This window comes from Populus trichocarpa, chromosome 7 (genome assembly GCF_000002775.5).
Source record: "Populus trichocarpa isolate Nisqually-1 chromosome 7, P.trichocarpa_v4.1, whole genome shotgun sequence".
Lineage (NCBI taxonomy): Eukaryota > Viridiplantae > Streptophyta > Magnoliopsida > Malpighiales > Salicaceae > Populus > Populus trichocarpa.
In genome coordinates, this window is record NC_037291.2 from 6,370,707 (window position 1) to 6,394,024 (window position 23,318).

Genomic DNA, 23,318 nt, shown 5'->3' on the forward strand with positions numbered 1-23,318 from the left:
TAGATGAAAAAATGAACTGAAGGGGCGGTCGCTACGATTTATAGCGCAGTTTTCCCGACGGAATCACCGACGGGCAGTAAAAAAATATTATTTTAAATTATTTCATCGGTGATGTTTCAAAAATCCGTCGGTAACTTTTGAATTTCACACCATCATTTTTAATTACCCTCCATATTTTTCGCAGTCCGTCGGTAATTCCGTCGGCAAACTGACGCGGTCAGAGATGCATTTAATGCCCCGTCCTTTGGAATTCGTCCATTCGTCGGTGATTTTGTCGGTAATTTTGACCCACTGAAAACATACCGACAGACTGGAATCCGTCCGCAACATCGTCGGTGATTGTGGCATTTCCAGCAATATTTTTTCAACTCTCTGTGAAATGCCGACGGATGGTAGTCCGTTTGCAAAGTCGTCGGTGATTGTGGCATTTCCAGTAAATATTTTTCAACTCTTAGTGAAATACCGACGGACGTGAGTCCGTCGGTATGGACGTCGGTGATAGTGCATTGTACAAGAAAGATGATGCTTGTATTGCCTATTTACCTTCTTGCAAACACTTAAATGATAAACTGTCTATCGCACAAAACAATAACAACAGTGCTTAAACAAAACAAACTTATAAAATAAATATTTCATGTTACAAAATATATCATCCATAATATATATATTACATGAAAAAAAATGTCTTACACATGGCTTCATTCTGATAGTTAGTCAGAATTTTTTTCTTCTTCGTCGTCAATTGAATAGTCATCACCTTCATCGCAATCTTCAATATGGATATCATCATCTTCATCAACATTTGCTTGTCTGCTAGAGCTCAAAACAACATTCAACTCCTCTGCGTCAACATTAACAAGACTATCATCTAATACATGAAAATTTGAATTTTCTTCCAAGTCAATCGAAGGAGTAACTCGATATGGTTCAACCAACTCACTAACTTGAAAGACTTCATCTCGCACACTTGTGTCTTCGTTCTCATCCTGAACAACCTCGACACGACCCCTGGGTTTTGTTTTTAAAACGGATAACCAATCAACTCTTGATTGATCCTTTCTAAAGGAAGGGGTGTATGTGTAATAAACTTGTTGACATTGCTTTGCGAAAGCAAAGATATCGTTTACGTTGCGGAGTCTAGCTTTTGAGTTGATTTTGACCAGACCATAGTGCGGATCAACTCTGATTCCTCTGTCAGTCGTGTCATACCGGTAGCATTTGAATAAAAACACTATATTCTGCTCGCTATGATATTACAGTTCGACGACCTCTTCTAATCTACCATAGTAGTAAACTTCTAACTCACTACTAGTCGATCCCTTAACACACCGTTGTTGTATGTCTTTCTTCCATGTCCGTATTCTTCAGTATGGAACACATATCCATTGAAAAAATACTCGTTGTAGCACTTAACGTTTCTTTCAAGGCCCAGGCTTAGTGAAGACAATGACTTAGCAGCACTCATTCCCATTTGATAAACCTAGTATGTAATGTACATCAATGAACAGTAAACAAGAATCTCGTAATGACATGCATACAGTAATTTTGCAAGTAATAATGAGTTTGTGATAGTACTTACATGTGTTCTGAACCAAGTGACAAATTATTCATCTTGTAATTGAAAGATTTGGGATTCAGTCAGCTGTGAGTTATTGGGCAACAAATATTGTCGTCGATGTTGCCTGCAAGTGATAATGAGTGTATGATATTACAATATATAAACAGTGTATTATTAACAATGTTTAATTAGTAGTACACATATATATACTTACTGAATGAAAGGTCTCAACTCATCACAATTAAATAAAATATAATTGTGTGCTTGTCTGAACTCTATTTCCGACAAATATCTTCCTCTTATGATATTTTTAGGTATGGGTCGTCCAGGATTGGAGAATATTGACAAGTTCCCACTGGAAGGCACTTCACCGCCATCATCATGTCATAGAACGTGATTGATTCTCGTTCTCAGATGAGGTTCAAAATAGTACGAGATAAATGTTGAGATCTCCTCAACAATATAGGCCTCGCATATCGAAGCTTCAACATGCGCCTTGTTCTTAACCTTTTTTCTTGAGATTGAACAAGTACCTGCATTGAATTAATCAAATTTTTTAAATTACGAAAAACAAAGAAAATACTTTTATATATGAATTACATTGCAACTATAATATCTAACCATTCGAATGGGTACATCCATCTATACTAGACCGGTCCTCTAACTTTTTCCTTGAACGGTAGATGTATGTGGAGATGCTCCATTTAGTCAAAAAATGATGGAGGGAATATCATCTCAAGTTTGCATAGTGTCTCAATGATATTCGTTTCAAGCCTTTCAATGTGATCAACATTCAACTTGCTGGAACATATATCTCTAAAGAAATGACTGATCTCCGTGAGTGCATCCCACGTCCCCTTTGGCAACAAATCACGAAAAACTAATGGGATGAGTGTTTGCATAAACACGTGGCAGTCATGATTCTTCATTCCATACAATCTGCATTACTCTGTATTAACCATCCTTGATATGTTCGAGAGATGTCCATCGGGAAAACGCATATTCTTAAGCCATTTGTAGACTAGTAATTGTGCGTTTTTCTCTAACATGAAGCTTGCTCTTGGTTTTGCGACCCGTGACCCATCACAAACCAACTCCATATTTTTACGGTTACAGAAGAAAGCTATATCCAATCTAGCATTGATGTTGTCCTTTGTCTTCCCCTTCACATCCATGACGGTGTTGAAAATGTTCTCAAACACATTCTTTTCAATGTGCATGACGTCAAGGTTATGACGGAGCAGATTGTTCTTCCAATAAGGAAGCTCCTAAAAGATGCTTCGCTTTATTCAATTATGGGTCAAACCAAAACCAGGAAACTTCTGCTTACCTGATTGAAGACCAAACACAATGTCATCGTACTCTAATACAACATCATGCAATTCTTCACCAGAAAGACACGGGGATGCAACATCCTTTTCAACTTTGCCAACAAAGAAATCTTTTCTGTTCTTTCTGTACTTGTGATTCGGTGGCAAGAAACAACGGTGACAGTAAAAAACAGAAGCTTTACCTCCGTTTGTTAGCGTGAATGCCTTGTTGTTTTCCATGCAGTATGGACATGCTAGTTTTCCATGCGTACTCCATCCAGAAAGCATTCTATAAGTTGGAAAATCATTGATAATCCACATCAAAGCTGCCCTCATAACAAAATTTTGTTTCCTTGATATATCATAAGTCAAAGCTCCGGAGGACCACAACTGCATCAACTCATCAATCAACGGTCGAAGACAAACATCTATATTCCGGCCTGGGCTGCTCGGACCGGGTATGACAGTAGATAAAAACATGAACTTCGGCCTCATGTCCCGATGGCAAGTTATAAACCGTGAGTATGACCGGCCAACAAGAATAAGAAGCAGCAAATGACCCGAATGGGTTGAATCCATTTATACACAACCCAAGACGCACATTCCTTGATTCAACTGAAAAGTGAGGATGCACACTGTTAAAGTGTTTCCACGCTTCGCCGTCAAAAGGATGCACCATCACTCCATCAACCGCATCATTGGTGCCATGTCATATGCTCAGCAGTCTTTAGTGACATGAATAACCTCTGCAGTCTAGGTGTGATTGGGAAGTATCTAAGTTTTTTATATGCCACTAGAGTCTTTCCCCTGCAAGTTATGGGTTTGTAACAGGAATGCCTGCATGTCATGTACTCGGTTAGCTCAGCGTTTTCAAGGTAGTATAACATGCAGAAGTTAGGGCACATGTCAATTTTCTGGTATCCTAAACCGAGGGGTTTCATCATGGACTTCGCAGCATAGAAGTTCTCTTTCAGCCTGTTCCCTTCAGGTAAAATGCTTCTCGCCCATTCAATAATCTTGTCATAACCGGCCTCACTCAACCCGTGATCTGACTTGATGGTGAACACCTGTGCTACGGCTGATAATATATTGTGGTTCGTGCAGCCATCCCATAATGGTTCATCATAATCTTTCAACAAATCAAAAAACCTAGTTGCATCTGCATTAGGTTCTTCTTCTACGATTGGAGATTGACTAACATTACCTTGATTCATTCTCATTGCATCCATAACCATATTCCTGTAAGGATTAGTGTTGTCATTTGCTGCTTAATATAGGTTGTTAGCTCTAAAAGTTGACCCAACCACCCTTTCTCCCATTCTCTTATTACGAACAAATACTTCTCCGTGTACATACCAACACCGATAATTCCTCCAAAAACCCTTTGTGTAGAAGATGCATCATTACAACATCTGGATGCAAATACTTTTTATTTTGACACTTCCTGTATGGACACCTAATACCGCCTCCAGTAAAATTTCTAGGAATAGATGTTGCGAAATTAATAAAACCCTTAACCCCGTTATAATAATCCATCCTCCGCAATCCTTGGGGTGAATCTCGATACATCCATGAACGATCATCCATGACTTCTGTCGCACCCGACATCGCGGCGGCCTTAAAAAAACTTTTATAGAAAAGAACGGATTTCTGGCATCCTATTCTTTGATAGGGAATAGTCTTGTTTCAGGAGTCGCCACCTAGTATTATGGTCACTAGGAACCCTGACTAGTCAGCAGAGATTCTATGGTACGGGACTGGTTGTGACTAGAGAAGGTATTAGCACCCCTAGCACATATTACCTTAGGTAAGCTGCATTGTTGGTTTTGTCTTAAATTGCTAAAAATCTGTTGGTTTATACTATGATGGTTTGCGTGTAATATTTCTGACTCTGGCGTCAATGAATATTCAACTACGAATACTTCCAACTCTGGTATTAGTAAATATTACGTAGCTATAAAAATAAAATAAATTTAAATCAGTATTTTTTATTCCTAACTCTAGCTTCAGTGAATAAACAAATAAAATAAATTTATTCTTACGCATACACATATAAATTTAAATCAGTATTTTTATTCCTGACTCTGCGTCAGTGAATAAACCAATAAAATAAATTTATATTTTTTATGAGAGCACATATTAGTTATTTTTTATTTTTTTTATTTTTTTGGGGTTGGGTCAGCTCAGCCCATGTGGGCTGGGCTAGACCCAGCCAGGCAGTTCTTACCTGCAGGCACGCGTGAATTGTTCACGCACGCTTGCTACAGTCACCATGCAATTAAATCTCTAAAGCACAATGTTGGTGAATTAAAATTGTAAGCAGGGGAATGTATGAAACTTACCTGTAACAAGGGCTGAGCATTTCCGGTTCGGTCCGGTTTTAAACCAAAATAAACAACCAAACCGATTTATTTTTTTTTTAATTTTTTGAACCGAACCGAACCGAAAACCGGTTCAAACCGATTAATTTCGGTTCGGTTCGGTTTTTTCCCTTCCAAACCGGCTCAAACCGAAATTATTCCAACTTGTTCACAGTCCAAAAAAAATCCCTAATCCCTACGTCGAAGAAGGCAACTAAAAATCTTCCTTATTTGGGCATTTTGATGCTCAATGCCCCGACCGCCCACAATTAAAACAAGAGCCTCCAAATCCAAAGCTTCTGTTACGCATCATAAAGAAAAGATGTCATGTTTGTTTGCTGAAACTTGTATGAACAAATTGTCCAAACCAGCAGCCACACAAGCCAGCAAAGATAACAGGGAAAAAAAGGGGGGAATGAAAGGGAAAAAAATCCACAACTTGGCAGTTACCCACATCATGCATGCACCCCATAAAGCCTATAACTTTAGGTTTACAAAGAGTAAAGGGAGGAGAGAAAAATCAAAGCAAAGGAGAGTAAAGGGAAGGGAGAGGGATATGCAGAGAAGGGGGGGCTAAAAGGGATATGCAGAGAAGGGGAAAGGGGGGGCTAAAGGGAGGGAGGGATATGCAGAGAAGAGGAAGGGGGGCTAAAGGGAGGGAAGGGGCGGCTGATGGCTAAACGTGATTTTAGGGTTAGAAAGTGTTGGCTGGTTGAACCGGTTCTGTTCAATCGGTTTCAGACTTTAGAAGGAGTCAAAAATTGGATTATGACAGTTGCCCCCTCTTTATGATATTTACGATACAAAAACATTGGAAACTTTTGTTTTCTTTTGGCTTTGCATAGTAAATTTATAAAGAAAAGTAGACACAAAAAGAACTTTTGCTTTTCTGAGAGTCTTGAAAACTGTGACTATAGTAGATTGATAGACGACCATCACAAAGAGATGTTGAAATCAAGAAATTAGTCATTTGAAAGGCTCCCTACATTGTCGAGAGAAAAAAAAAGTTTTTTTTTTGTAATGGTCTCATTGTTCCGAGCGACTCGTCCGATGATAAAATGCGAGGAAACTCGCAAGTGGTCAAATTGTTCCAGACGACCTGCCTGATGTTGAAAAATACAAGGATTTTTCAAAAGTGGTCTCATTGTAATGGGTTACCTGCCTAGTGGAAAAATACGAGGATTTTTCAGGATGGTCACATTGTAATGGGTTACCTGCCTAGTGGAAAAATACGAGGATTTTTCAGGAAGGTCACATTGTAATGTTACCTGCCCAGTGGAAAAATACGAGGATTTTTTAGATTGGTCACATTGTAATGGGTTACCTGCCCAGTGAAAAAATACGACCAGTGGAAAAATACGAGGATTTTTCAGGAATGTCACATTGTAATGGGTTACCTGCCTAGTGGAAAAATATAAGGATTTTTCAGGATGGTCACATTGTAATGGGTTACCAAAATATAAAAACTTTTCAAGGGATGACATGATAGGGCTCGAAGGCGCACTATTCAAGAGATGGAAGCTCAAACGAAATGAGGGCTCATAGACGCGCTCGAAAGGAAATGAGGGCTCGAGGGCGCACTTAAAAGGAGGTAGGGTTAGGAAACGCACTACCTTGATTGGTCGAGGGCTCGAAGAGGTGAGGGCTCGAAGGCGCACTCGAAAGAGGTGAGGGCTCGAAGGCGCACTCAAAAGGAGATGGGGTTAGGAAACACACTACCTTGAATGGTCGAGGGCTCGAAGGTGCACTATCTTGAATGGTCGAGGGCTCGAAGGCGCACTCAAAAGAGGTGAGGGCTCGAAGGCACACTCAAAAGGAGGTAGGGTTAGGAAAAGCACTACCTTTAATGGTCGAGGACTTGAAAGCGCACTCGAAGAAGATGAGGGCTCAAAGACGCACTCAAAAGGATGGGGAAAAATACAGAGATTTTTCAGGTGGCCTAATTCTCGTGGGCGGCCTGCCCAGGTCAAAAATTTCTCAAAAGTGGAAAATTTTCAAAAGCATTTTCAATTTTGGCCCTTTTTGAGGTGGTCTTCCTTGTGATGGATCCCATCGAGGATCGCTTTTATGAAATTTGCAAAAATGCATTATTCAATGTTTCAAAGCTTAGATGATATGCATGCATCTTTACCTGATTTGAAATATAGGTCCCCATTTCTTCTCACTCTATAAAGTTTAGTTATTTTTTATTTGAGTCCTCTTTGTCACTCGGCTTCTAATCCACTTGAGTTGGCTCATGTAAATCTTTTCCCAGATTTGTTTACACAACTCAGCCTTTGTGGTGCCCATCGTGACCCACTTGTTTGCTAACGATTTTCTGTCTCGTAAAATAATTTGAGAGGATCACTCATTACTTCTCGTTTCACTGCTAAAAACATTCGGGGTCACTTGCTGAAAGGACTAAGTTGTCTTTTGTAAACCAAAATGCCCCCTTGTCTTGTTGAAGGAAATTACCATCTTTTTTTCTAGAATTTTTCCTTCTAAACACAATGTTGCCCCCTTGTATTGGTCATTGCCCTCAAGTGTGCTCTGTCAGCGACTTAGACAAATAATGGTTTTAAGAGACCAATCTCTCATTTCTCTTCTTTTCATTTTAGTGAAGGAATATGGGTCAAGAATAAAGCTTGAAATCTTGATCTTGCATTTTGAAAACAAAAATTGTTTCGATGTGAGCCTAAAACAATTTGCTTTTGAATTCTTGCAACTCCTTGGTTATTTTCTTTCTTGAAAAAGAGATTATTTGCTCTTGTGTTTGGCAATGAGGTCTTCGGTGAAAATACATCATGAGGTGACCTTTTGTTTTTATAGGTTTTCAAAGTGAAAGGCTCGAGAAAAAGCTCGAGGTTTTGTTTGAGAAAAACTTGTCTTTTTTTAACACTCATTTTTATCAGCATGAATAATTATGAGTAGTTTGTTCTTGATGTCATGAATCTTATGAAAAATTATTCTTTGCATTTTGAGAGCATTGTTTATTGTTCCAGGTTGCTTGCTTGCTTGATTAGAAAGGACTTCTAAAGGCACGTAATGTAGGCTGTGGTTTTTGGCTACGAAAGAAAAGGAATCATAAGGCTCAAAAGGTGTTTCAGGGTTTCAAAGACTGAGGACCACTATTAACAGTTCGACTCTTGATGTTATTCATCTTTTCTTTCGTCGTTCTTCTTTGATTTGCGGGTTCTTCTTCTTTTCTTTTTATTGCTTTGCTAGGGTATACTCACTTTATCTTGGATGTTACCTTTTCTAGTGATTTGGGCATGCCCCCTAGCATTTGAGTTTCTTGGGCTCTTATGCCTTTTTGACTTTCTCACGGCTTTTCATCCTTTCTCATTGAAATTTTCGCTTGCCCCCCAGTGTGGGGTGTGATCCTAGTCAGGATTTTTTTATGAAAGAAAAATTATTCAAGCTCAAAATAGAACCGCAAGGGATGTACTTATTTTATAATGTGAAAGGAATAACAAAGATGGTCTTTTCTCATTTCAAGCGCAAGCAGCTATGATCAATAAACTTTGACCTCATCCGGTGTGATGGTTTGGACTTTGCAAAGAGATGCATTTCATGAGTCCATAAACAACGAATTCATTACGTATTATTATTCATACATTTAAAATACTTGGCTAAAGAGTTATGGTGTGAGAGTGATGATTCACTCATATTCTCTGGTTTTAGAATTTGGTCACCTAGATGAAAGAGTTGTTTGGTTCATGTTATTTTTAAATGAACATCAAATTGTTTTTGAAACCAAAAGCAAGTTCAATTTTTCAAAATTCATTATAGCAGAAAAGATTTTGGTAAAAGAAATGAATTGGATCTATAAGATCATGCAAGGCTGCAAAGGTGTATTTGTGAGTTCTTAAAGGGAAACTCTCTCAGGAAAATGAATAATGCTTGGTCGTAAACACAATTGAAGGACAAACTCATTATTTCATTGAAACTTTGAAAAAAAAGGTTTAACAATAAAGATCTTATGCCAATATCTTGAGCTATGAACATTGGCATGATAACACATAAAGGGGCTAAACATTTAGCGATCATTGATTGGAATTTCTGGAATCTTTCAGTCATTCATTCTCCTCGACAAGGGCATCTTTTCAACAGTTAATTGAAGTCATATGTAGACCATTCTTGACCTAATATCACCATAGTTTTATCTTCAAGATAGTTGATTTCTGGGAGTCGGTGTGAAGAAATTATTTATAGGAACGATAAGTGCCTTAGCAACCACCTTCAATGTCCTTTCCTTTTTCAGTGAAACCATTCTTCTTAGTCGGGTCAGTAATCTTACCTAACCCAATGGCTTGTTCAATCCTCTCAGCTATAACTATCAGGTCAGTGAAATGTTGTGCAGAGCTTCTAACCAAGTATTCAAAGTACGGAGCTTTAAAGGTGTTGGAAAATAAACTGATCATCTCTTTTTCCAACATGGGAGGGTTAACTTGTGCAGCTACCTCACTCCATCTTCGGGCATATTCCCTTATGGACTCCTTGTTGTCCTTCTCCATAGCTTGCAAGCTTAACCGATCAGGGCCCACGTCTATATTGAACTTATATTGCCTCATGAAGGCATTAACTAAATCCTTCCATTTTTTAACCTTGGTATTGTCCAACTGCATATACCAAGTGAGGGCAACATCACTCAAGTTGTCTTCAAAGAAATGAATCGGCAGTTTCTCATCATCAACCACCTCAGCCATTTTGTTGCAGTATGCTTTGAGATGAGTTATAGAGCATTGAGTTCCCGTATGTTTGACAAATTCTAGCACTCTAAACTTTTTGGGAATGACCATGTTGGGCCCCAAACACATCTCAGCAGCCTTTATAGAATCATATAGGCGAATTCCCTCAAATGCCCTCATTCTTTGCTCTAGAGCAATTAATTTGTTCAGACCATCTTCTTTTTCCATCTTGCTCTTTTGAGATTCCTTCTTTGTAAAATCAATGGTAAATGACATTCTCATAGGGTATGCTGGTTGGAAATGCATGGCTTGTTGAAAATCAAATGACAACCTATTTGCCCCCAAATTCTATGGATTGAATGGATTTATGGGCATAGGTTCAGGCTGAGCTATATGTGTTACTTTTCTGGATTTGTCTCTCAAGGCCTGTTCGAGTAGACTAGTAAGCCTTGCGACTTCTTCTCTAAGATTGTCCACCTCTTTTTGGTGTTGAGCTTCCAACTATGCTCTTTCTTCGTTTTCCATTTTCCTTTTTCTTGAATGATTGTTATAGGTGGGTTTCAATGGAGAACCTATATTTCAACCTGCTAAATGTAAATCATGCAATTATGCAAAAAATGTTGATTCAATTAAAAATACGTATGAAATGCGGACTCGCCCTTCACGGGGTGATAGTCTAGTAGGAAGATCTTAATTATTGAGTGCATCGAGGGGTTGGTCATTATCTAGTTTTAAAGGGTCTCTCGCATGCTCAGTGATCGTCCTTGAAAGGTCGATATGAGGCTTACAAGTAGTGTGAAGATAAAGGCCTTGAGTAATATCAGTTTGGCATATCAACCACTTCCAAGTAAACAATCAAGTGAGAGTTGGATGGTTTCACGAGTCTTACCTAGGCTAAAGTCGTTGGGGTACCGTTACTTCCCCACCTATCCTAGATTTTAAGGTGTGTGCTCTTAACGTGATGCATGACAATATAAATAAGGATACATGCTAAAGCAATAAATGCAAGAAAAATAAACAAATAAACAAAACAAACAAGTTAGCAATAATAAGACATAAATCAAAGCTTAGTCCTAAAAGTCCCCAGTGGAGTCGTCATTCTGTCGCACCCGACATCGTGGCGACCTTAAAAAATTTTTATGGAAAAGAACGGATTTCTGGCATCCTATTCTTTGATGGGGAATGGTCTTGTTTCAGGAGTCGCCACCTAGTATTATGGTCACTAGGAACCCTGACTGGTCAGCAGAGATTCTATGGTACGGGACTAGTTGTGGCTAGAGAAGGTATTAGCACCCCTGGCGCACCTTACCTTAGGTAAGCTGCATTGTTGATTTTGTCTTATATTGCTAAAAATCTATTGGTTTATACTATGATGGTTTGCGTGTAATATTCCTGACTCTAGCGCCAATGAATATTCAACTACGAATACTTCCAACTCTGGTATTAGTAAATATTACGCAGCTATAAAAACAAAATAAATTTAAATCAGTATTTTTTATTCCTGACAGTCACTAGAAACCCTGACTGGTCAGCAGAGATTCTATGGTACGGGAATAGTTGTGGCTAGAGAATGTATTAGCATCCCTAGCGCACCTTACCTTAGGTAAGCTGCATTGTTAATTTTGTCTTAAATTGTTAAAAATATGTTGGTTTATACTATGATAGTTTGCGTATAATATTCCTGATTCTGGTGCCAATGAATATTCAACTACAAATACTTTCAACTCTGGTATTAGTAAATATTACGTAGCTATAAAAACAAAATAAATTTAAATCAGTATTTTTTATTCCTGACTCTAGCTTTAGTGAATAAACAAATAAAATAAATTTATTCTTACGCGTACACATATAAATTTAAATCAGTATTTTTATTCCTGACTCTGCGTCAGTGAATAAACCAATAAAATAAATTTATATTTTTTTATGAAAGCACATATTTGTTATTTTTTATTTTTTTTATTTTTTTGGGGATAGGTCCAGCTCAGTCCATGTGGGCTGGGCTAGACCCACCCAGCCCAGCCCGGTCACTGGCCCAAGCCAGTGACCTGGCAGTTTTTACCCGCAGGCGTGCGTGAATTGTTCACGCACGCTTGCTATCACCATGCAATTAAATCTCTAATGCACAGTGTTGGTGAATTAAAATTGTAAGCTGGGGAATGTATGAAACTTACCTGTAACTGTTGGAGACGAAGACGATGGCGATGAAGACGTGACGTTGATGGTCGAACGGGCACTCTCTCCTCTGCTTCTTCTTCTTTTCCTCTTTGTCTTCCCTTGCCTTTCTTTCTGTCTTTGTTTTTCTTCGTTTTTGTGTCTGTCTCTCTTTCTCTGTAATGTATGTCTTTCTCTCTCTGTTTTCGTTCTTTCTTCGTGTTTTCGTTCTCGGTCTCCTGAGCTTCTTCCTCTTTTTCTTTCGTCTTTGTTTCTACTGTGATCTTCTCTTGGAATGCTCCGTTTCTGGTGCAGTTGCTGCTGAAGATGGAGCTCTGGAGCTGCGGTGTGAAAGAGCTGTTGGGGCTGCGGGGTGAAGGCGAAGACGATGACGATGGTGATGGAGGGTTGCCCGATTGCTGCTGCTTCCTCCTCTGTTTCTCTGTTTCTTTTTTTTTCTTTTTTGTGTTTTCGGTCTCCTGAGCTTCTTCCTCCTCTGTTTCTCTGTTTTTTGCTCTTTTTTCGTCCCTGTGTTTTTTCTGTTCTCTGCCGTTCGTGGCTTTTTTTTCCCATCCCCCCTTGCTGCTCTGCTCTGCTCTGCCTTTTATAGAGCCAGAGAGCTTGCCAAAACCAGTCCCTGTTACAGTCCTGCATTTACAGGACTGTTAATCAATCCACGAGCGGGATCGTGGGCAAAAGATGTGGTCCATGATCGGATCGAATTGCTGCAGTTTTCCCTGTTGAATAGGCTTTCTCCGTGCGAAATGAAAGGGATAATGAACAGCTCTTCAAAACGGCGCCGTTTGTGTTCTTGGGAATGACTATTTTTCACCTTGGTCCCTGAACTTCTGCCATTTATTAATTAGGTCCCTGATTCCATTAAATAATTCCAAGTCCAATTAAGTACCCAAACTTCTAAATTATGTTGTCTTGGCCCAAATTTCAATTTATTCCTCATTTTTATCCTTTCACACATTTTTTTTTTAATAAAATAGAAGGAGTCAAAAATTGGATTATGACAACTTCTATCGAACCTCTATAAAATTATGATGACAACATGTATTAATTAACTATATTAGGTAAATAAATTTGTATTGCAAAAATATTGGTTTACCTCGAGATTATCCAACAAACTAATTACAACTTCTCATAAATATTAAATATTCATTATCAATTATCAACGTCCATACAAATTAATACATATAAATTTACAAAAATTACAACTCCGCAATACCATTGATAAAAATTAAAACGGACCCGTTAAACAAGCTATTAATTATTTCAAAACAACACATGTAATTCAGTAATTCAATAAAGTTTCAACAATTTACAAACAAATATAATTTTACAAAATCTAAAACAAACCATAACAAGTACAAAATTATGCATTCATATACTACAAAAACAATAAAATGTGTACATATACTAACAAAATACATATACTAAAAAAACAATAAAATTGACATTTAAATGTTAAAATTTTAAAATATAGAATTACTTACAAAAACTGATAAAAATCCGTCGGTAAATCAGAACACGGATGTTGTGACCAAAAAACTTAAATAAATATGACTTGTGCTGAGAAGAGGGAGATTTTTTTGTTTTTTTTTGGGGGGGGGCGGGCTGGTTGTTTGCAGTAGGGGAGAGTTGGGATGGGGAAGAAGAATGAGAAATAGGGGAGGAGAGGTTAAGTAGAGTGGTCATATATTAACTTTTGTAATGGAATCACCGACGGACTACTTCTGTCGGTGATTCCGTCGGCCATTCTGACAGTGAATCGGTCACGTCACTGTACGGAGATCCCGGTTTAAATCCCTAGGTGATTCCGTTGGCAATTCTGACGGTGAATCGGTCACGTCACCATACAGAGCTGCCGGTTTGAATCCCTCGGTGATTTTGTTGGTAAAATCACCCGCAAAAACTTCAACGTCAGCGCACCGTCCTTTTTTTAAAATTCTGAATATTCCGTCTGTAATTCCGTCGGTATATACCGACCAGATTAGTTCGCCGGTATATACCGACGAAATTACAGACGGAAAATATTATGTCGGTAAGTATGACCGCAAATTACCGACAGAAGTATTCCGTTCGTATTAAGCGAATTTCTGGTAGTGATATAGTTAAAAAAAAAAGAGGAAAAAAAAAGAAAAGAGAAAAAAATAGAGAAGATAGAATTTCTATTAAAGTAATAAAAAAATTATAAACATAAAAAATAATCTATTTCAATAGAAATATATGATTTGAATTTTTAGATCTAAAACGTTAAATTAGATTTTTGTGATGATTTGTTGTTTATAAATAATTTCAGAACTTAGATTTCTGTTTAAGATACTTTAAGGATAATTTAAATGTTTTTTCTTATAAAAAATAAAAAATATATATAAGTTTCAACATTTAAATTATCATATGCTCAAACTTGGTTCTGGCATGCCGCTAGAGCCAAGGCTCATAGGTCTGGTATTGCTGTCAGATCCAAGGCGCTTGGGTCTTGCATAACCACCAATCCTAAGATGCTTAAAATATTCTTTATATTTTTAATATTTTTTTATATATTAAAAAAATAATATTAACATGTTGCGAAACACTAGCCAATATATTAGTTATCTCAATTCTATATCACCACCTTTTGGTTTCTTGCCAGGCCCCTGATTGTTCCGGGGAAAAAATGTAAATTTAGGTTTAAGATAAAACTAGATAATTGTTTTGTCCTTGTGAGTCAAATCAATTATTTTTAAAATATAGAAGAAATATTTAAATACTGCTAACTTGTTTAGTTAACCTTAAAAAATATGATGTATATATTTTTAAAAATATTGATATGATAATATATTTAATATTATATATTTTTAAATATTAAGTTGGTGATATATTGAATCAATCCAAGTTAACGTGTAAAATTTGCAACCCAGATTATAAGACTGTAATAACCTTATAGAAAGAAATAAAATTACAAAAATCAATTCATAATCAACCTAATGTTGAAAGATAAATTGAAAAAAAAATATTAAAGTAAAAAAGGATAAAAAAACAACTTGAGTTAACTTATCAAACCCGCAACCAAGATCATGAAATTGGAATAACCGTATAGAAAACAAATAAAAAAAGAAGAAATTATGAAACCTAGTTTCGAACAAACTTAATGTTGAAGGATGTAATAAAAAATATTAATTAAAAAAAAGATAAAAGATAACTCAAGTCAACTCAGACTAAGTTGTTAAACTCGTGACCTGAATCATGAGATTGAGATAACTTCATATATATTGAAGGATGAAATTGAAAAAAAAAATAAAAAAAAATATTGAGTTTTTGAAGGGTGAAATTGAAAAAAATAATAAACTGAGTTAACTTAAGTCAACCTGCCAAACTTGTTATTCGAATCATGAGATTTGGATAACCCTATAGAAAACAATTAAAAAAAATTAAAGCCCAATTAAAAAAATATCCAATTATAAAAGGACAAAAAAATAAGCAGGGTTAACCTACCAAACTCATGTCCCAGATCATGATATCGAGATAATCTCATAGAATACAAATCCAGAAAAATTATGAAACCTAATTTCCAAACAACTCAAAATTGAAGGATGAAATCGAAAAATAAACAATTAGAAAAGACATAAAAAATATCTAAATCAACCTGTTAAACTTGCGATTTAAGTCATGAGATCATAATAAATTATAAAAAGCAAATAAAAAATAAAGTTTTACTTCCAACTGATTTAATATTGAAGTTTGAAATCGAGAAAAAAAATTAAATCTATAAAATTGATATATAATCTAATAGAAAAAAAAAACTACAAAAAAACAATTTCTAAAACAATTTAATATTAAAAAAAAATTGAAAAACAAACTAAAATAAAAAATTAGATCGTTGAAGAGTGAAATAAATTTTATTTCAGGTCATATTTTTTTAAACAACACAATGTCAGTTTTAGAGTGTTTATAAACTTCTTACAAGGTCCCATGTGCCATTAAAGAGAGCTAAAAGGAAGCTTATTTTCTTCATCCCAAGGCCTCGCATATGTGCTACGACACTATATCTCAATTATTATTTATTTTAATATTTTTTAAAAACAAATTTGATGAATATTCAACTAACATAAAATTTATGTTTTATGATATTCATAATATAATTTTATGATATTCATTATTAATTTTTTTTCTTTCATAATGTACAAAATACTAAGGCTTTTTTTAATATTTTTATTTTAAATTTGGTTTTAAAACCATAATGAATCTTTATTTAGTATTAAACAGTGCTTGCAATTACAAAATATCTCAACATTGGGTTGATTTTTGGTTTTGTAAGTGTTTATTTTTTTTTATCATATTATTAAATAAAAAATAGTTTTAAAAAATAAAAAATTAATAAACCTAGTTGAGTCCATAATCAGGATTGCAGATGGATGAGTTAACTAAAGTTATTAAACCTAGTAGAGTTCATTACTCGGGTCGCGGGTTTGACAGATCAAACCGAGTTAATTTTTTTAAAATTTGATTTTTTTTCAATTTCATCCTCTAATATTGGGTTAATTGGGAATTGAGCTTTATAATTTGTTTTGTTTTACTTTCTATAGAATTATCATAATTTTAAACAAATATTATAGCATTGGATTAGTGCTTGATTTTGCTAGCGTCTATTTTTTATCATATAATTAAAAAAAATAGTTTCACAAAAAAAAGTTATTAAACTTATTGTAGTCTATGATTCTGATCACAGGTTTGACTAGTTAAGTCATGATGATTTGAGTTAATCTAATAAGCCGTTGTCTAATTGTTTTAAAAGAAAAGATGTTGTCTTGAATATTTTTATAAATCAAATTATATCTTAACTATTTGTTTGGATTGTTTTTAAAATTATCAAGATGATTAAATCGTTGTAGAATAATTCGGACACAATTTAATTTAAAATTTAAACTAAATAAAGAGATTTTAATATTAAACTGATAAACCGTGTTTGATACCATTGCCAAATAGTTGCTCATGACCTTTCTTTTCTAGTTTCGAAATCTCAAGCCAGAAACTTACTTATCCCATAGCGTAACACAGAAAACATGTTTTGTGGGTATACATGAATATGCATGGATTCATTGTTAGTCACTCACTAGACAAGAGTCCCTTGGTAGTAAGAAAATATAAAATAAAATAAAACAAAACAAAATTGAAGCAATTCAAGTAAAATTGTGGAGCCTCAGAAACTAGTGCCATGTGAGCTGACAAATCAGGTGGCATTTTTTGGGAGGTTATGTAATTTCAAAGAATTCACACTTCACGCGTTATTAAGCAGAAAAAATTTAGCAAGAAAAAATAGATCAGGGAGGAAGACAAGTGAAAAATTTTCCAGATGAACTCCACGATCAACTTTGATGGAGTTCACCCACAACCACAGATATTGCTATTTGGTTAAACAAAAAATACAATTTTATTTTAATAAGACCTACTATAAATTGTGGTTGTGCCACAAGTTTAACAAAAGCACAATTTATGTGCTTTGCAAACAGTAGCTCCTCCACTGTTCACATAAACAGTGGAGAATAAAGGAAAACTGTAGTAAACCAGAAAGGAAAAGAGCAAGCTTTCTTTGAAAAAGAAGAGCAGCCCCAAGTTCATTGAATGCTGATCACTTGCTAATATTACTGGATCTCTTATCAAAAGCAATGAAGAAAATCAGGAGAGGTAAAACGAAGAAATCAGGAGAGGTAAAACGAGGAAAATCCAAGTAGATCCTGTCAAAAAAAAAAAATTCCAAGTAGAAGACAGCGAGTGCAGCGTACGCTCGGGACCTAATTTAGGATTGTGGAAAATTACCTCGCAAGATGGTATCCAAAGTCTAAAGATTTATCTGAATCACCAGGCTGCATTGACAAGAAATCAATGGGTTATTCATTTGTAACATAACAAACATATTACTGTGACTTTTCTTCATATAGGGCCTCTTGCCAAAAATTTCGAAACCCAGATCCACAATATAATTCACTTTCCATTGTTCACGTGAACAGTGGATAGTATATCCATTGTTCAAGGTTAGACCGGGTTTGACTCAAACTTAAATGCCGGGTGTATGGGTCTGTCCTAGTGAAATAAAAAAAAATCCAAAACAATTTCTTAGATATTGTGTTTTATTTGAAAAACTAGTGTTTAATATTATTCAATGACACTATAATTATATTAGAAAGAGATCGCATGATGACGTAGCATTTGCAGAATTTGATCGCAGTCCCAATTTTGTTCCTGATGATATTTTACCTGATGTTGTTTCACGCTTAGGAAGCCATGAAAACTATAATCCTTGTCGGATGGATTTCGTACGTGATGAAATTGCAAATAGTTTAATGGAACAATAAAAAATAATTTATATAAAGTTTGTTTATTTCATGATGTAATAACAGTAGTTAAACGTACAATATTTTAATTAAAAATCATCAATATTAATATATATATTTTTTAGTTATTTTATAATCTCAATTTAAAAAGCATTTTTAACCAAACACATTAAACTACTTTTTGTTCAACTACAATTTTAACCAAATATATATTTTTCCAAACTAACCTCAACTAAAAATACTTTTTATAAAATAATTTTTTTCAAACATAACCACAATAGCTACCACGAACCTAAGAGAAGGCATTTTTACTATACATTCAAAGAGGGGAAAAAAACACTAAAGGTTAAAACAATATTTCTTCTTATTTTTATTCTTTAAGTTTTATCTACTTCATTAATTAATTTTTTTTATCTTATTATTTTATATATTTTAACTAGAAATTAGCTTGACAATTTATTTTAATTTATTTTCTATATAATTATTATGATATTAAAAAAAAGTTATGAAATTGACTGAGTTGATGCTCAATTTGTTTTTTTTTTAAATAAAGTTTCATTACTTGAAAAAAAAAATTGAGGGCTAAAATCAACACAAGACAAATATTTGATTTGTAATGTATTTAATTCAGGTAAAACTCGATCAAAATTACAAAAAAAAAACTTATTGATTTAAAAAAAACAATATTATTCTGATTTTTTAAAAATAAATATTGGTTTTACCCTTCCAATTTATGTCCTTTCTATGTTTCGACTCAGTTTTTAAACTATAATAATTAATTTTATTTTTACATATTTTAGATAATTTTGAAATTAAATTTTTTTTTGATGAATATTTTAAAAATAAAAAATAAAAATATTATACAAGAAAACATTATAAGTTTAAAATGATAGAAATTCTTCAAAATACAATGGAGAGACGAATCAAACGTTACTTGGGATTCCTCAAAGTGGGACCCTTGAAATTGCCACGTTTTCACTTACCATAACGGCTAGTTTTCCATCGTAACCCACCACACACCAGTCTTTCAAGTATCTGAGTCATTTGATCATGATCAAGACCCATAAAATAAACAAAAATATTTCTAAAATCAAACAGACCGTTACTTTCCCTTTAGAAAAAAATCCTGTCTTTAATTGTCTTTGCTTTCTCTTCTGAGGAATCATCACAAGACAGAGAGAGAGAGAGCCATGACTGCTAGCAGTGTAGTCACTTCTCACACCAAGAAATTCATGAAGCTCACTATCTCAATCTTTTGTCCACGCTTCAACTCTTCAAAATGGTATATTTCTTCTTGAAAGCCCTTTATTTATTTTTCAAGAAACGAGAAGTGTTGCTATTTACAGTGGGAATTTTTATGATTTATTTTTTTGTTCACTGGAGTTTTTGTTATGAATCCAGATGCTAGTTTGTGTACAAAATGGAATATTCGTTATACACTTACAACCCCTTTGTTTATTTCCCAAGAAAAATAATGTTATTACACTCAAGTTTGAATTTTTTATGTTATTTATTTTCTTCTGGTCATTTTGTGATGAACCCAGATACCAATTTCTTGTTTACTTTGTGGTGTTCGAGTAAAACATGGAGCATTTTGAAATAAACTGAAAACCCTTTTTGTGTGGTTGCCAAGAAATTTTTTTGATATTTTTAAAAGTTAGATTCTTTGATAGGTTTGTGTTTAGTTTTTGGTGCTTTTGTTATGAACCTAGATGCTTATTTTGTTATGTGGGCTTTTTGGAAAATTTGGAATGGTGGGGGTTGTAACAGTAAAACAGCGGCTAAAATGGCAGTGGCCAGGATAAAGTTGTTGAGGAATAAGAGAGAGGCAGTGATGAGGCAAATGAGGAGAGACATCGCCTTGCTTTTACAATCTGGTCAAGATGCTACTGCTCGTATCCGGGTATTTAAAAAATGCTGCCTTTGTTTGTTTCTTTATCATATACTGGGTTTCTATAGTACAAGTCTGTGTTTTCCTGTTTATTCTTTGTAACTTGTGATGATGGGGGGTTGAATTCAAGGGGTGAATCAATGTTTTTTTGAAATGAGATTTGAATATGGAGCATAATGTGTTTTGTAAAATATTTATATTCTGGTTTCAACTGGCTCATAATCCAAAACCATCACTTTTTTTGCGGTTGCTATTATGAAGCTATGGGTGCGGAGTAAATTGTGCGGAGTAAATTGAAGCTATCAGGGCCTGTCTAGTTTCAGTTTCCATGTAATATCTAATAAAAAACCGTTCCTTTTAGCAAAGTCTAGCTTGGAGTTTCAATTACTAGTTGCAAATGTTTATAGTATTTGTTCTTGATGTAACTGTTTCTGAAGTAGAAATCATGCAAAAGAAAATTCTGTTTGATAGGCTTGGATTACAATTTCTATCCATTTGAATCCAATCTGACAGTAGTTTGATTTGTAATTAAGAGCATGGATGAATCAAATTGATTTGCAAATAACATTGAGCTTATTCTTGTTTTAGGAGACCTGTAATCAGAACTTTCTTGATGGTAGAATGGTTTCCAAAAGTTGATGTCTACATTTTCATGTTATTCTAGGCTTGAAACCGTCTTTCCTTTTTATATCTTTATTCATTGATTCTGTGATCCAATATGGGATTTGAACATAGGTATTGACAAAGTTTTCCAGGGTATTAGATTCCTTGCAATATGATTATATATTAAGATAACTCGTAAATAAGTTTCTGTGTTCATGGTTTGGTAGGTTGAGCATGTTATAAGAGAGCAGAATGTTTTGGCTGCAAATGAGTTCATTGAGCTCTTCTGTGAGTTGGTTGTTTCTAGACTTTCAATCATTGCAAAGCGAAGGTGAGAGCAAATATAGAATACTGTGATTGCATGTCATGGATGAAGTACAAGTTCTGATGTTTCTTCGACATATTCAGGGAATGCCCAGCTGACCTGAAAGAAGGGATTGCTAGTTTAATATTTGCATCTCCAAGGTGCTCTGAAATTCCAGAATTGGTAGCACTCAGGAAGATTTTTGAGAAGAAGTATGGGAAGGATTTTGTGTCCGCAGCTACTGATCTGCGACCTAACAGTGGTGTAAATCGCATGGTAAGCACTCTCTCTTGCTGTTATCGCAGTCATTTCATCTGAAAATTTGTTTTATATCTGTCCTTTTACAAGTTGAAATTCAATTGATCATTACTAGTTAATTGCTGCGTAGGCATTATCATTTTTTTTCACCGATTAGCTTATATGTGTGGCATAGAACTACTGGATCTTTTATATTATTTTTAAGGTTTACGTTCTTTGGAACTTCCCAAATTGATATTAAAGAAAATCTTAATTAAGTGACTTCTTTCGTGTTAGTTAATCGACAAGCTTTCTGTTAGAACTCCAACTGGTGAAGTGAAGCTGAAAGTCATGAAGGAAATTGCCAAAGAACATCAGATTGAATGGGATACTGAAGAATCTGAGAAGGAGCTTCTCAAGGCTCCAGAGGAGATGATTGTGAGTTCCTCTCTCTCTCTCTCTCTCTCTCTCACACACACACACACACACAAGAAGCTCAACTTGATGTTTCTTATAAAAATCTGAATACTGTCTTTTTCATCAGGAGGGACCACACACTTTTGTTAGTGCCTCCAGTTTACCCATAAGGAGAGCTCCATTCCAATCTGTTGAGCCAAATCAACCAATTGCTAGGTAGGTCTTTAATTTGTTTCCTCCAATTCTATTAATGATTTAGATGTTGAAGAATTATAATGGTTGTTCTGGTTTACCCAGGTCAACCAATGAGGGAGAAACGGGCAACATGCATTTTGAAGACACTGTGTCCGCTGCTCAAGCAGCAGCAGAATCTGCGAAGCAAGCAATTGCAGCCGCCCAAGCTGCTGCTTATCTAGCCAACAATGGCTTGAATCAGGTCTCTTCAGTGTCTGGTTTGGATCACAAGTTGAATACTTCTAACATCAATCATGGATTAGGAGTGCTTTCTGGCAATTCAACAGGCCTTTCCATGCCAAATCATTCCCAGATCAACTATCAGAGGATGGATCATTATTCTGATGGTCCAGGGAGAACGTATGAGTCCCAGAATTTTGATAGATCTCACTATCCAGGCAATGAAGGAACAAGACCAATCCAGACAGACAGCAAACATGTCAATAGGAGGAGACACAGCTACAATGAGACGATGCCAAAGCAGATGGATGGTCAAAATGTCTCCCGGAGACACAGTTACAATGAGGTGAGGCCAATGCAGATGGATGGTGAGAACATTTCCAGGAGACAGAGCTACAATTCTAGTTCTCCACATTCAGATATTAAGTTCGATGAATCAGACTGTGATGAAGAGATTGAAACAGAAGAACCACCTGCTGGTGTTTGTCCACCACCTGAACGCTGTCCACCGCCAGTGCCTTCATCTCATGTTAATCTGGACCCTGTTGCCCGAGTTCACCCGAAATTACCCGATTATGATGAACTTGCTGCCCGTTTTGAAGCTCTAAAATATCGCAAGTCATAAACCTGGAGTCCAGAGTCACTGTAGTTTTGTTTTCTTTTACGAGTCCTATGCCGTATACTCTAGATAATAAATACTATATACTACATATATTCGTTTTCTGTAATATTTACGATAGGAAATCATCAGGGTCATTGATTTTTGTGTGTAATTTCAATTTCATCACATCCTAAAAACTAAATCATACATTGAGCATGTAAAAGCGTGAGCAGCACCCTTGGGATTTGTTTATTTCGTATACCACAGATACTAATACTACACATACATACAACTATGTTTAGCATGAGCACTCTTCATATTATTTGTGTATTGCATGGCATGAACACGAGCACACTTGATATTGTCCTAAGTTGTGATTGGGGAAAGATGGAGCTAGGGTAATCCAGGAATGGTGAGCATCCTAAAGAGCAATGGAAAGTGGGCCAGAGGAATAAACACCAGGGATTACTACTCAAAATTAA

At 35.5% G+C, this 23,318-nt stretch overlaps 2 protein-coding genes across 3 annotated transcripts; one reads left to right on the top strand and one right to left on the bottom strand.

Moving 5' to 3' along the window:
• Positions 1 to 1,683: 1,683 nt before the first annotated feature.
• On the bottom strand, positions 1,684 to 18,061 carry LOC112328235 (uncharacterized). The gene is made up of 6 exons (XM_052454603.1): positions 18,038 to 18,061; positions 17,855 to 17,901; positions 17,684 to 17,772; positions 17,488 to 17,558; positions 12,070 to 12,711; positions 1,684 to 2,091 (listed from the first exon to the last, which is right to left on the bottom strand). Exons 1-6 carry the CDS (start codon positions 18,059 to 18,061, stop codon positions 1,969 to 1,971), a joined length of 996 nt encoding a protein of 331 aa, XP_052310563.1. The 3' UTR covers positions 1,684 to 1,968.
• Positions 18,062 to 19,422: 1,361 nt separating this feature from the next.
• LOC18101063 (uncharacterized) lies at positions 19,423 to 23,088 on the top strand. 2 transcript variants are annotated; one of them, XM_052454341.1, is made up of 7 exons: positions 19,423 to 19,651; positions 20,140 to 20,272; positions 21,091 to 21,194; positions 21,272 to 21,443; positions 21,702 to 21,842; positions 21,949 to 22,037; positions 22,119 to 23,088. In XM_052454341.1, the coding sequence occupies exons 1-7, from the start codon at positions 19,560 to 19,562 to the stop codon at positions 22,858 to 22,860; spliced, it is 1,473 nt and encodes a 490-aa protein (XP_052310301.1). In that variant the 5' UTR covers positions 19,423 to 19,559; the 3' UTR covers positions 22,861 to 23,088. The 2 variants fall into 2 exon arrangements, with proteins under 2 accessions (XP_052310301.1, XP_052310302.1); XM_052454342.1 differs by having other exon boundaries at positions 19,494 to 19,651; positions 20,163 to 20,272.
• The last annotated feature ends 230 nt before the right edge of the window (positions 23,089 to 23,318 follow it).